The 15604-nt window shown below is 43.3% G+C and overlaps 1 protein-coding gene across 2 annotated transcripts in view; it reads right to left on the bottom strand.

Moving 5' to 3' along the window:
- The window catches only part of maml3 (mastermind-like transcriptional coactivator 3), a 540993-nt gene that overhangs the window by 488133 nt on the left and 37256 nt on the right, over positions 1-15604 (bottom strand). The window contains exon 1 of one of the 2 annotated variants that reach the window (XM_060851628.1): positions 9666-10027. The exons of the other annotated variant lie outside the window; for it this stretch is intronic. Within the exon in view, the coding sequence (XP_060707611.1) occupies positions 9666-9971 (306 nt within the window). The 5' untranslated portion in view covers positions 9972-10027. Of the gene's footprint in view, positions 1-9665; positions 10028-15604 lie in introns of those variants that run through there. 2 annotated transcript variants of the gene reach the window in all.

The following is a 15604-nucleotide window of genomic DNA, read 5'->3' as shown; positions in this document are numbered from 1 at the left end:
TTCGTCAGCACCCTGTTGACAGGATCAGCAACCAGTGATCATGACAGGAACCTCCTTATGGATCCTTCTGACCATAACCACAGATGATCATTTTGAGGCAAGAATATGAGGTAATGTGGGTACATGCACAGAACAGACAAATTGAATGGGACAAGAATCTCGACGGGCTGAATGGCCTACTTCTAGTGCTATGGTTGAAGATCAATGGAAATCCCCAATGACATGTTTATGCACAAGTCTGTGCAGATATCCTGAAGTTTGATTGTGGTACCGCCCCTGAGGATGTTCCCAAAGTCTAGAGTTTGATCAGCTATAACTCCTGGTGGCAGTTCTAAGCACAGGAACAGAGATTATCAAACTAGGCCAAAAACAGCTGGCATCCTGGAAGTGTGTCCATGTCCAGTGAAAGCCCCAGCAGGAGTATGGAACCATTTAAGGTGAATTTCTCTGGCAAACATGTTACTGCCAAAGAGGAGTCGACTGCAGCTTGTGTCAGAGAATGGGCAGGCTGCTTCCTGAGCCAACCACAGATGCAGTCATAGGGTCATGCATCACAGAAACAGACCCTTCCATCCAACCAGTCCATGCCGACCAGAATCCTCAACTAAACTAGCTCAGTCTGCCTGTACTTGACCCATATCCCTCTGAACATTTCTTATTCGCGTACTTATCTAAATGCCTTTCAAACAATATAACTGTACCCGCATCCACCACCTCCTCTGGAAGCTCATTCCACTCGAACTACTGTGTAAAATAAATTACCCCTCATGTCTTAATAAAATCTTTCTCCTCTTATCTTAAAAATATGCACCCTAGTCTTGAAATCCCCCCAACCAAGGGAAAAGACACCTGCCATTCACCTCATGATTTGAAAGACGTCTGTAAGAGATCACCCCTCAACCTCCTATGCTCCAGTGAAAAGATCCCAACTTATCCAGCCTATCCATGTAATTCAGGCCTGCCATTTCCAGCAACAGCCTGGTAAATGTCTTCTGAACCCTCTCTAGCTTAATAATGTCCTTTCTATGACAGGGTATTGAGAACTGGACACAGTACTCCAGAAGAGGTCTCACCAACATCTTGTACAGCCTCAACATGATGTCCCAACTTTGATACTCAAAAGGTCTGAGCAATGAAGGCAAGCATGCTAAATGCCTTCTTAACCAGCTTGTCTACAAATGACACGAATTTCAATAAATTATGTACCTGAATCTCTAGGTTTCTTTGTTCTAGAACACTACCCAAGGCCCTAATTTTAATTGTATAAGTCCTGTCCTTGTTTGATTTTACCAAAATGCAATACCTCACATCTATTCAAATTAAACTCCATCTGCCACTGTTCAGCCCATTAACCCAATTGCTCAAGACCTCTTTGTAATCTTAAATAACCTCCTTCACTATACCACCAATTTTGGTGTCATCCACAAACTTCTGTATGCTCATCTAAATCATTTACATGAAATTTATATTGTTATGATATGGGGTGGGGGTGTCAATATGGCAGAAGACCCTTATAAGGCCAGGATAACAATTCATAATCTGCACAGCCTCAAATTATCAATTTAAGATCAAAAGAATCGGGTCACCAAATGTATTTTGAGATTAGTATCAAAATTACATACTGCGCACATTTTGTCAGGAAATTTTCAATTGAGCCCTGTATCCAATACAAGACCCCAACCTGCATACTTTAACAAGCTCCTGCCTGCTGTTATCGAGTTTTTATATAAAACCAGAACATTCTCATGATCTTAGCACATAAACTGAAAAGCAAAGAGCAGAATAATTAAACTTCAATGTCTCAACTGTTCAATCTCACTTCCAGAATACCATGATTTAGTTAGTGAATTTATATCTTCAAAATAACAGGTAATCTCCTCATTTGTGGAGTTTAATGTGATTAGCCTGCCACTTATTCCGTTGATGGGAAGCTTCTCAGTACTGTCCAGAGTTGTCGGTGTCTTTCCAGAAGCACATAATGGGCTTGCATGCAGGCTGCAGTAGTGGAGCTTGATATCAGACAGTTCCTGGCTTGTCCTGAAGCTGTTCAGCGAGGACCAGTCTCACTGTGAGAGTTCAGCATCTGTCAAATGGCAGGAGTTACCTGTCACAAGGAACTTATTGGTGACTTCCCATGTTTCATATTCCTCCACATATTGAGCAAACTGACTGGAATGTTTGCAGCAACACCAGTGCCTTGCTGCCCTTGTTAAACGTGTTCTTGAGGTGAAATAGTGGACTGACTGAAGCCTCCCAGGTTCAGTCCTCAATCATTGTTGAAGCTCCTGATCTCAGCTGGGGTAGAGGCTGGCAGTGAGACTAGATAGGAAAGGCAAATGCAGCAGAATGTTCTTGCTGTTGATTGCTAATGAGTGAAGCACAATGGAACCAAAATCATAGCAGCAAGAGGCAGCCTGTTCATAGGAAACTGGAGGAAAATGGGAGTCAGACACTATAGTCCAAATGAATCCCAGGTTGTTTGATCAAAATTAAACAACAGATTAATCACAATTTGCAGGTAAACTAACGAAGCAAAGTAAAAAGTAGTGACAATGACCTGCTAATGCCCGCTGCACTAGAATATGAGAAAATGGGGCCAATCAGCCTTTTAGCTTGTTCCTGTTCCTGTTGAAAGTGCATAAATGAACAATACAGGGATTGTGCTTAGCTGTAATACCAGCCCTGTCTCAATAGTTTGTAAACACCACTACCTCAAAGAGCAAGGCCTCTGACTAAAATGAAGTACTTGATGAAGAACTGGAGAGTTCACGGCCATTCACTGAACTGTAACCAGGAATGAAGTTGTAGCTTCAAGAGAGCTGGGGAGGTGCCTTTTGTTTTTTCGCGCTGGGTGTCACGACTCTATTAAGCAGCTCTTCCTCTCAGTCTTTTCTTTTCAACCCTAACTGACAGAGAATAGAAACTAATACAGTAATAGTGATCGCAGTAATTCACCACGTAATTCACCAGTAATTAATGATTCGGCTGTCAGTATCTCAGTGCCAGAATCAGTCTATTCACATGACATTAACAGATAAATGGCTGAAGGCTCTCTTTCCTGAAATGAGCTCAACAATCGCAGCTCAATAGTTACACATCATTCGTGAAGGCTTAGCATGAACATCCTAATATATTTCATTCTGGAGTGGAGGAACTGAGCTCATTAAACTGCGCGGCTAAGCTTCCTACATTAGAATCAGCTGAGAGCTTGCTACCCTAGTACAAAATACAAGGGAACAAAAATTCAAAAACATGGAACTCTGCACTAGCTTGGCTTTCCCCCACCACCTCAAAACATGGAAGGCAATGAAACCAGGCAGACAATTCACAGCAGCGATAATTATTCATTCCTTTGAGTAGTTGGAAACAGCAACTTTTCACCAAGGGTGGGCAAAATACTGAAAGATGTACACAAACTTTAGTTTAAAATCCACTCCCTCTCCTCCTCATGCATTCTCACAGAAAGTGCCAACTCACACCAGAACTCATAGGCCCAGGTATTTCACACAAGCAGAGACATTATATATAGATCTGGCAGTGCATGTCAGTATACTCAAAAATATTACTTTATTTTAACCTGCTAACATTGGAAGATTCCACCTGATTTCACTTAGTTAATACCTCTTATCATCCCCCAAATCAAATAAGTGGAATTCAAATCAGCCAGTTTGATGTTTGCGCACACATGCACCAGCACAGATTACCAAATTGGATATTGAATGGAGACACTGGCTGTTCACCAGCCATAATCCCCACCTCCACAACATTTTCAGTTCAGTGATACCAGGGTATCGGTCCAAGCAGGCCTAGTGATCAAACATTATCCAGATACTAACAGAACTTAGTGACTGCAGAGAGTTCGGGAATCAAATTTAAAACAAGAGACTGAGTCTGCTCCAACCCCCAGCTGAGAGCATAAACAAACTAAAAATAGCAAGTTCTAAAAAGATTTGTAGCTCAGGTTGAGGTTCTGGATGTAGGTTTACTCGCTGAGCTGGAAGGTTCATTTCCAGACATTTCATCACCCTACTAGGTAACATCTTCAGTGGGCCTCCAGTGATAGCGCATAAACCCACCAACACACTAAAACAGCAGCTAATGAACTTGAAAGACCCTATACAGACAACAGGCAAAACTAATGTCATTTACAAAGCACCATGTAAAGACCATAACAAACACTACATTGGACAAACAGGCAGAAAACTAGCCACCAGGATACGTGAACATCAACTAGCCACAAAATGACATGACCCTCTCTCACTTGTATCACATACAGATAAGGAAGGACACCACTTCGGCTGGGACAACACATCCATCCTAGGACAAATCAAACAGAGACACACACAAGAATTCCTAGCAGCATGACATTCCAACTGGAACTCTATCAACAAACAGAGTTAGACCCCCATCTACCACCCCTGAGAAAAAGAACAGGAAATGACTCCATCACCAGAAATGACATCACGACCCCAAAGAAACCCAAACATATAAATAGAAAGCAGGAATTATTAGCAATGCTTTGCCTGGAGGCCCACTGAAGATGTTAACCTTCTAGCTCAGTGAGCAAACCTACAACCAAAACTAAAAATAGCATTAAACTCTTTTTAAATTTACCCAAGATTAGGTCCAAAGCAACCCTCAAGGTGTACATGGTGTAGTGACCTATTGTCATCTAGATAAGGAGATTCAGAACCACAATCTGCCCTCAAACCTGAGCAAGTCAATTAAGAGAAGTTCTGCTAACATTGGGCAGCACTTTCTCACTCTTTATAGAATCCTGGCTTCAGAACCAACAACAAGAACAAAAGAGCAGGGGCGTAGATCAATCTGCACATTGGATGAACAGAGCTACAACTGTAATATGCACAAACTGTGGAAGTTTATTAGCTATAAATCTGCCAAGGGTTTATAAAGTCAACTAAAAACGGTGGCATCATGCACGCTTCCACTGGAGAGAGTCTGATTTGCAACTGCACTAAAATATACTTAAGTTCTGATTTTTAGATTATATTAGATTAGATTCCTTACAGTGTGGAAACAGGCCTTTCGGCCCAACAAGTCCACACCGACCCTCTGGAGAGTAATCCACCCAGACCCATTCCCCATATTTACCTCTGACTAATGCACCTAACTCTATGGGCAATTTAGCATGGCCAATTCACCTAAGCTGCACATCTTTGGACTGTGGGAGGAAATCGGAGCACCCGGAGGAAACCCACGTAGACACGGGGAGAATGTGCAAACTCCACACACACAGTTGCCCAAGGCTGGGATTGAACCTGGGACCCTGGTGCTGTGAGGCAGCAGTGCTAACCACTGAGCCATCATGCCACCCCCAAAAGATTTGTTGTTCCATTTATAAAGCAGCATTTAAATGAAGATAAAAGGAAGCAACGGAAATCACTCCCTTTCCATTTCAACCCATTCGCATAGAAATATTTCTGAGTACTGTTTTGACTTAGTGACAATTTTCCCTTGAACTTATTTCTGCCCTCAATCCAACCCACAAAAGTCAAAGAGGGCCAGATTACCAGACTAATACCAAGAATCATTCTTCTTTCCCATCCCTGAGAAAACAAGTAAGGAATGTATCACCCTGCTTCACGAAGGATCTACATTCAAACATCAACTTCCCTTTACTTGACCAGCTGTGTAATTTGAGCACTATCGATTCAGATTGCCAGCATTTCTTTGTCAGGGCTTCTCTAATTATTTTGACATTCACTTGCACCTGTATCACCTGTGGAAAAATTTATCTTTCACAGTTGATTGCAATTTCACCATCTCCTAAAGTGCCGAGAGACTTTTCTCCCACCATTCACCACAATTTGCACTATCACTCCCAACTCTAACTAACTGACATGCCCCCAGCCAACCTTCACTGTCTCCCACCCAAAATCATAACCTCTGGTTTGCTCCCAGTTTTTACTCTCTCATGGAGGTACAGGATCAGTTGTGCCTGTCTCACAATTGACTTTGGTCAGATTTCATGGAGGACCAGAATGCTTCACTATCCTCTGGGAAAGTAGGCTATGGTCATGCTAGTGGCTAAAGGCATTACCAAGTTCCCTTCCTGCTCTCCCCCACCCCCCCCCCCTCCCCCCAGCAATGACGATCTCATTAAACCATTCCCATCAACTCTCACCTTGAGTAACCCTGTAAACTTATGAGTTGTTATTATTTCGACCATGTAGCCTGTCATTTTAGCTGCCTTACTGCTTCATTTCCTCTACTTTATCAACAAAACGCACAAAAAAAATCAAGCTTCTCCACAGTCCTGCCCACACTCTGATCTCTAAACTCTTCCCAGTTTCACCAGAATGGCCTTTCAAACCTCATTACAATCTACTTCCCATTTCCTGGACTCCTTCCCACCCAACCTCTTTTGCTGGCTTCCACTTTGGTTATTCATTATAACAGGATCCCTATCTTCTATCTCCTAAAGCTGCACGGGCACCCCTTCCTCAAATCATTCTGAATCTACTGACTACCATTCCATCTCCAACCCTGCCTCCCTGTACACTGCTCACGAATGTGTTGCAGCTCCTAGAGTCATCTCCCGCAAAGCCATGCCTGAATATTTCCAGTTAGATTCCCACAGAACCAGAACAGCCGCAAAGTATGGATTCTGTGTTGTATTAGCCCAATGCATCCTGTCACGAGCTCTGTACAGATTCCTCCACTACATCTCAAAGCCTGCCTATATAGAACTATATACAGCATCACCCATGTTTGTCCTTTCTCAACCCATCTGTTCTTCAAACCCTTACTCATGTCTTTAGAAGTCTGTTTCAGAGTCAGAAGATTTGAGTTCATACCCCACATCTGGCCATAGCTGTAGGGTGACAATTCAGTGAGTAAGTGATGGAGCGACTGCACTGTCACCGGTATCATCCCTTGCATAAGATGTTAAGCTGAAGGTGCTGACTTCATGTTCAAACAAAAAAAGTGAAAAAAAATTAGCATCTGATGAAAAGCAAGGGAAACTTTTGATATCCTTGCAAACAGTAAACTTTCAAATCAATCCAGCAAAGCAGATTACCTGGTTAATTATCATTTTGCTGTTAATACAATCTGTGTGTAAATTCACTGTCACATTTGCCTACAAAACATTTATTTTCCAACTGTAGTTACTTTTTTTAGAATGTCAAAGTGCTTCACAACAAAAGATTTAAAAGGCACTATACAGAACCAAATTTGTTCCTGTTTTGGCATTTCCAAATTTTCAACTATCTCAACATTCCCTGGCAGCCTCACATTTTCCATGAACTTCAGTACATCCAAAAACTCTTGCTTACATCTTAATCAACATTGAATCACACATACTATTCAATCCCTGTCCTTGCTGATCCAGATCAGCTGGAATGCCCAATTGAGAGTCATAGGGACATACAGCACAGAAACAGGCGCTTCGGTCCAACTCGTCCATGCCAACCAGATATTCCAACTTAATCTAATCTCATTTGCCAGCACATGGCCCATATCCCTCTTAATCATTCCTATTCATATACCCATCTAGATGTCTGTTAAATGTTGCAATTGTACCAGCCTCCACCACTTCCTCTGGTAGCTCATTGTACACACGCACCACCCTCTGGTGTGAAAACGTTGCCCTTTATATCTCTTTTATATCTTTCCCCTCTCACCCTAAACCTATGCCCTCTAGTTCTGGACTCCCCCATCCCAAGGAAAAGACCTTGTCTATTTATCCTATCCATGCCCCTCATAATTTTGTAAACCTCTATGAAGGTCACCCCTCAGCCTCTGACACTCCAGCGAAAACTGCTCCAGACTCTCCCTATAGCTCAAAACTTCCAACCCTGGCAACATCCTTGTAAATCTTTTCTGAACCCCTTCAAGTTTCACAACATCTTTCTGATAGGAAGGAGACCAGAATTGCACGCAATATTCCAACAGTGGCCTAACCAATGTCCTGCACAGCCGCAACATGACCTCCCAACTCCTGACCAATAAAGGAAAGCATACCAAACACCTTCTTCACTATCCTATCTACCTGTGACTCCACTTTCAAGGAGCTATGAACCTGCACCCCAAGGTCTCTTTGTTCAGCAACATTCCCTAGGACCTTACCATTAAGTGTATAAGTCCTGCTAAGATTTGCTTTCCCAAAATACAGCACCTCGCATTTAACTGAATTAAACTCCATCTGTGAATTCTCAGCCCATTGGCCGATCTGGTCCAGATCCTGTTGTAACATGAGGTAACCCTCTTCATTATCCACCACAGCTCCAATTTTGGTGTCATCTGCAAACTTACTAACTACACGTCTTATGCTCGCATCCAAATCATTTATATAATCATTTACATCTGAAGTCTGAAAGTTTTCATTCATAGATTAAGTCCCACTGTGGCCTCCCTCTCTCACAATGTGAGACCTCCTCCACCCTAATAACACTACGCCTCTCCCACACAAACAAACCTCAATTCCTCTTCTGGCAAACACTCTGCATTCCCATATATGATTCCACTTTCTAAAATTCCCTCCCCAAAACCTTCCCACCCTGGTTTCCTCTGAATACCCTACCTTTGACCACTTAGGAATAAGAGTAGGTGACTCACCCCCCCTCAATCCCAGTCCACCATTCAAGACAACCATAGCTAACCTGCGGCCTAATTCCACATATCTGCCTTTGGCCAATATCCCTTAATTTTTTTTGTTGAGCAAAAAGGTATTGTCTGTCCCAGGTTTAAAATTAACTGATCGAACAGTTTTGAGCCATCCCTGACGATCTGCCTTTACATCTCAATGTATTAGGATACTATGTGTACATATACACACACATAAACAAACATTCATATACAGGCTGTTGATACAGTCTAACCCAAGCTGAATAAATAAGCAAATATTAACAATGATCTTCAAGCAGGGAATCAGCTAACACGACTACGCTGCGGAGTCTCCGCTGGGGACTGGCAGCTGTTTCCTTTCCCCCTCCTTCCATCAGCCAAATCCCACCCACCTCTTTAAATACAAGCCAAAGCAACTCCTCCTTTACTGGGGCAGGAAACGAGAGTAGATTGAACTGATCAAAACAGCACGGCTCGACTACAGCGGCGGTGGAACAACGGTTTGTTTTCAAATAAAAAAAACTGTCCGGTGGGGAGAGAGGGAGGAGAGAAACAGGAGTTTGGCATTTTGTTGTAGGAGAAGGAGCTGCATTCGGACTTTCGAACTCTCTGACTGAAGGATGAAGAGGGAATCTCTGGCCAGGCAACTAACCCCCTCGGGTGGCAACATTCATTAATAGACACTGGGCACAGAAAGTGAAAAGGCTTGCTTCGTTGCTAGGCTTGAAGCAGTGCGTATAGTAACTTTGCAAAAAGAGAAAAAAAAACAACTGCAAAACTTGTGGAAGTGCTCCCCAAGTGTCACCACACACATCCCAAGGGGTAAACTGTCCAGGAGTTGGCCTGAAACTACAGTTCAACTCCACAACACACACACACACAAAAAGTTTCTCATTATAAAAGTTACAGGTAAGCATTAGAGTGACAAGCACACCCGAAAATAAACACAAACCGTCCAAAACAACAGCCTCCCCCCTTTTCCCCCATCAATGGGCCAATGAATGACCAGCCTGTGTGGACCTTTGAAAAGAAAAGGGGGAGAAAATAAACAACAAAAAGTGAAAGTTGGTGCTTACCGCGATCAGAGTGTTGCTCCTCTGCTCCGGAGCGGAGGGACCGGTCGGCGGCTCGGATTCACAGTGTTTGTTCCGGGACGCGGACTCCTGCCGCTGCTTGCCCGCCTTCTTCGCCTTGAGCTCCAGGCACCGCTGGTGGAGAGTCAAGGTCTCCTGGCGGTCCAGCTCGATCTGCTGAGCCTGCGCTTGCTGGCGCCTCACCTCGCAGTTGTTGTGGTGCCTCCTGAAGCCCTCGATCCTCTGCCGGAGCCTCTGCACCACCGTGCTGTGTTTGGGAACACCGCTAGCCCCAGCCGCCGCTCCCATCCCGCCGCCGCCGCCGCCGCTGCTGTCGTTCAGGGCGGCCGTGGGAGCTACAAAATCCCCCATAATCTCCAGCTTCCCTTCCCTTCCCACCCCCTCCCCCGGGCCGGACAAGCTTTCAACACAGTTTATTTCGGGACAACTCTTTCTTTAAAAAAAAGAACCCTTCAACAAAAAAAAGGTGGATAAAATTTAACCACAGTTTCCCCCTCCCCAAAAAAAATCTCTTAAATCCACTGGAGCCCCACGGTTCCTTCTTTTTTTTCCCCCCTGTTGCTGCTTTTCGGTCAGGAATAAAACCAACTAAACAAACAAAAAAAATTTTAAAAAATAAAGAGCTTGTGATAACTAACTCATTGCAACCCAGCGTCTGTTCTCGAGTTCACTCATCGCTGCATTAGAAGCTATCCTTGTGAGTATTCCACTGCTTTTTCATCAACTCCACGGTTAAGATCCGGATATTAGCAATCATCATAAAATTCGTGACCAAAAAAAAAGGTTTTCTTTGTTTTTTGTTGTTGTTGTAGAGAGAGAGAGCGAGAGAGAGAGAAAGGGGGGAGAAAAGTTTCTTTTTTATATATATATCTCTCTCTATATAAAGAAAAGCTGTTTACATTTGCCCGGTGTGGCTGGAGAAGCGGATCTGCGTTCGCTGGCGTCCCGCGGCATTCATGGTTCAAAAAGCGCTGGCGTTTTTGCATTGGGAGAGAAGAGAGAGCAGCCCCTCTTTCACTGGGATCGCGAAACTCGGAAGGAACGGCAAGCAACTGCTTGCTGCTGCTGCTGCCGCAGCTCCCACGATCACCTCCACCATGCCAGCGATTGATCTGGGACAATCAAACAGTAAACATCAGCCAGAGGCCGTGAACAGAACCAAAGGCAGGCTGCAACACACGCCACAGAACTCAGCTCAGCTCCGGATCAGGACTAAGACACAGCTGCCTTTTTCTGGGGGGGGGAGGGAGGGGGGGTTTGAGAAAGTCAAAAGATAGAGGTGTACATGAATATCAGGACTTCGTACAGCCATGACCGGGGGAAAAGCAGCTAGAAACCCCGGCCAAGAGGCGAGCCTCCGGAATCATTAACAATTGACAGGGTCAGAGAGAAAGCCAGGGCTAGAGCTCACACAGACTCGAGCACCTCAAAAAACCGAGGCAGACGGAAATCCAGGGGCAGAATCCGGATGATCGCACCAGGACCAAAGTGCACCACACACACATACACAGGGAGAGAGAGGGAGAAGAGGGTCGGATGGAAATTGTGGGGTAGAATACAGTTATGAAATCAGGAGCGACGCGAAGTTACCAGGGTCAAAGTGAAACTCCGGAACAGAGTTCAAATACAGAATCAGGACAGCCAATATTCCTCAACAACTCCCACAGGGAATAGTTTGGGAGTCAAATCTGGAGTAACTAAATAATAAGCAGCGGAATCAATGTTAATGCACCAAAACAGGATCAGAAATTAACCAGGACAAGTGTAGATTTTAAAAATACCTAATGCATCAACTAAAGGAGAAAAACGTTATAGTGGAAACAGAATAACTGGGCTGGTCCACGACAGAGCAAGTGAACAGAATCTGTACTGATACAAAAAAGACCAGGACACACAAATTGACCCTGGAATAAAGAAACAAAACCAGAGTTAATGCAACACTGGGTCACAAAAAGAAATCCCGGAATAGAATATACGTACAGAATCAGTGTAACAAAACCCCGAAGAGGGAAACCCCTAGACATCAGTGAAATTAAATTCATGAGTAATAAAACAGTAGAGAAGCAAAGACAAACCCTGGAACAGAGTATAGACAAGGACTAGGATTACAATACAGAATAAGAAGGGTTGAAAAATGTGTTGCTGGAAAAGCGCAGCAGGTCAGGCAGCATCCAAGGAGCAGGAGAATCCATGTTTTGGGCATAAGCCCTTATCGATTCTCCTGCTCCTTGGATGCAGCCTGACCTGCTGCGCTTTTCCAGCAACAAATTTTTCAGCTCTGATCTCCAGCATCTGCAGTCCTCACTTTCTCCTAGAATAAGAAGGGTGTAAGGAAATCCTAACATAGAACCAGAGATAGAGAAATTGGGCTAATAGTGTGGTTAAGAGAAATCTGAAAAAGGTTGGGTTCTTGGATAAGTGCATGTAGAGAGACAGATAGAAATCCCTAGACAACTCAGTAAGATAATCAGAACTAATACAACACTATTTGGCAGGAAGAAAATCTGGAACAAAGTAAACTGGAAGAGAGAGTGGGACAATCTGTGACATAGAATATAGACAGAATCCACACTGGATGACTGCCGAGTACAAAATTAGGAGTAATAACCCAAGCTTAGAAGATAATACAAAATGTAGACTCAGGTTTATTGCAAAAATTGGGGAGAATGTGACAAAGAGAAAATCTTTGTAGCTACACAAACTATCCGTTAAGTGTTAGAATTGTGGAAACTCTGCTACACATATCTTTACTCCTACAAAGTCCTGTTTGCACACAGTCCTCCCTGCTGGACCGTGACTCCAGACACCAGCAATTTAAAATTTCCTACTCTTATTTCTTAAATCCTTCAATGGATTCCCATGTGTTCTTCCAGCACTATAACTCTTCAACTTGTGTAAACCTCTCTGCTTTTCTCTCCTCCTTTAAAAGATGCTCCTTAAAATCCATTTTCTCAACCAAGCTTTTAGTGACCTATCCTAATAGCTCCTTATGCACATAAGTGTCAAACCATATTTGGTAACGCTGCTGCAAAACACCATGGTTTGCTTTGGTATGAGTAAAAGGTGCAACATAAATGCAAGTTGTTGCGGGTATCGTAATCCAAAACCAGTTGGCAGAATGAAAACCTGGGATGGAGTTGAGACTATTTCAGGACTATATTAGAGATAATGGTCAATAGCCAGAACAAACCAAAAACAGGAAAAGTGGTAACACAGGTTTTAGATTACACTGAATCCAACAATTTTTAGAACAGAGAAGAAATTTAATATCAAACACAAACTGGACTGTAAAAACTACAGAGAATTCAAAAACTATAAAATGTCAGATCATGGCTGCAGGATTGGGATCAAAGTTGTATTGGTTTAAGTCGTTTATGCAGACCAGATATCCTAAATTAACCTAGTCCCACTTGTCAGCACTTGCCCATATCCCTGCAAACCCTTCCTATTCATGAACCTATCCAAGTGCTTTCTAAAAGGTTGTAATTGAACCACCACCTTATTCCATACATGTGCCACCCTCTGTGGGAAGAACTTGCTCCTTAGGTCCTTTTTAAATCTTTCCCCTCTCACCTTAAACCTATGCCCTCTAGTTTTAGACTCCCCAACCTCAGCTATTCAACCTATCCATGCCCCTCATGATTTTATAAACTTCTATAAAGGTCACCCTGCAGCCTGACATTCCAGGGAAAGAAATACCAGTCTAAACACCTTTGCCCTATAGCTCAAACCCTCCAACCCCAGCACTATCCTCATAAATCTTTTTTGCGTCCTTTCCTACACCACTTTCAAGTCTAATAATACATTTCCTCTAGCATGGAGACCAGGTTTGAATGCAGTGGCCTAACTAATGTCCTGTAGGGCCACATCCCAACTCCTATATTCAATGCACTGACCAATGAAGGCATCTGTACCAAACACCTTCTTCACCACCTTGACTACGTATGACTCCATGTTCACTGTAATAGTTATGAGAAAAGTGTTAAAATATAAAATTATCTTTATTAAAGGTACATGACAGTTTATAATATTGCATGTTACTGCAAATTCTAAATATTTGGACAAGACGTCCTCAATATGCCGAAGCACAAAACTACAAGATTTGGTCAATTTGAAGATGCAGGCCAAGTGCAGCAAAAATCTGAGATTGATGCCAAGCTGCAAGGTTAAGACTAAACATAGAACAAAGCAGTTCAACAGTGGCAGAGGATAAAATGGGACAACCAGTTTGGTTGGATTAGGATTAAATCCACTTGAGAAAAACAATTCTACGAGATTGGCACTAAAATATGACAGAGTCAAGGATATGTGATTATAGAACATAGAACAGTACAGCACAGAACAGGCCCTTCAGCCCACGATGTTGTGCCGACCATTGATCCTCATGTAAGGTAAACCTAATGTATGAACCCTCAAATTTCTGTGACCACATGCATGTCCAGTAGTCTGTTAAATATCCCCAATGACCTCACTTCCACAACTGCTGCTGGCAACGCATTCCATGCTCTCTCAATTCTCTGAGTAAAGAACCTGCCTCCGACATTCCCTCTATAGTTTCCGCCAAACAGCTTAAAACTATGACCCTGCATGTTAACAATTTCTGCCCTGGGAAAAAGTCTCTGGCTATCAACTCTATCTATGCCTCTCATTATCTAGGTACCCCTCAATTAGGTCCCCTCTCTTCTTTCTTTTTTCCAATTAAAAAAGTCCAAGCTCAGTGAACCTCTCTTCGTAAGATAAGCCCTCCATTCCAGGCAGCATCCTGGTAAACCTCCTCTGAACCCTCTCCAAAGCTTCCACATCTTTCCTATAATAGGGCGACCTGAACTGGACACAGTATTCCAAGTGCGGTCTAACCAAAGTTTTATAGAGCTGCAACAAGATCTCACAGCTCTTAAACTCAATCCCCCTGTAAATGAAAGCCAAAACATCATATGCTTTCTTAAAAACCCTGTCCACTTGGGTGGCAATTTTAAGGGATCTATGTACCTGCACACCAAGATCCCACAGTTCCTTCACACTACCAAGAATCCTGTCTTTAATCCTGTACTCAACTTTCAAGTTCGACCTTCCAAAATGCATCACTTTGCATTTATCCAGGTTGAACTCCATCTGCCACCTCTCAGCCCATCTCTGCATCCTGTCAATGTCACGCTGCAGCCTACAACAGTCCTCTATATTGTCAACAACACCTCCCAACCTTTGTGTCGTCTACAAATTTGCTGACCCATCCTTCAATCTCCTCATCGAAGTCATTAATAAAAATTACAAAGAGTAGAGGCCCAAGAACAGAGACCTATGGAACACCACTCACCACTGACTTCCAGGCAGAATATTTTCCTTCCACTACCACTCACTGTCTTCTGTCGACCAGCCAATTCTGTATCCAGACAGCTAAAGTTCCCTGTATCCCATTCCTCCTGACCAAACCTACCATGGGGAACCTTATCAAATGCCTTGCTGAAGTCCATATACACCACATGCACCGCTCGACGCTTATCAACTTGTCTAGTAACATCCTCAAAAGAACTCAATAAGATTTGTGAGGCATGACCTGCCCCTCATAAAGGCATGCTGACTGCATTTAATCAAGCCATGCTCTTCCAGATGGTCATAAAATCCTATCTCTCAGAATCCTTTCTAACACCTTGCAGACAACAGACGTAAGACTGACTGGTCTGCAATTGCTGGGGTTTTCCCTTTTCCTTTCTTGAAGAGAGGAATTACATTTGCCTCCCTCCAGTCCTCAGGTATGACTCCGGTAGAGAGCGAGGATGCAAAGATCTTCGCAAGTGGCAAAGCAATCACATTTCTCGCTTCCTAAAGCAGCCAAGGACAAATCCGGTCTGACCCTGGAAACTTGAGTCAATCTTAATGTTTGTCAAAATTTTCAGCACATCAGCTTCCTTAATCTCTATCTG

The sequence above is a fragment of the Hemiscyllium ocellatum genome, chromosome 36 (assembly GCF_020745735.1).
Source record: "Hemiscyllium ocellatum isolate sHemOce1 chromosome 36, sHemOce1.pat.X.cur, whole genome shotgun sequence".
Taxonomy (NCBI): Eukaryota; Metazoa; Chordata; class Chondrichthyes; order Orectolobiformes; family Hemiscylliidae; genus Hemiscyllium; species Hemiscyllium ocellatum.
Note: the sequence above shows the minus strand (reverse complement) of the source record. Positions and strands in the feature narration are given on the sequence as shown.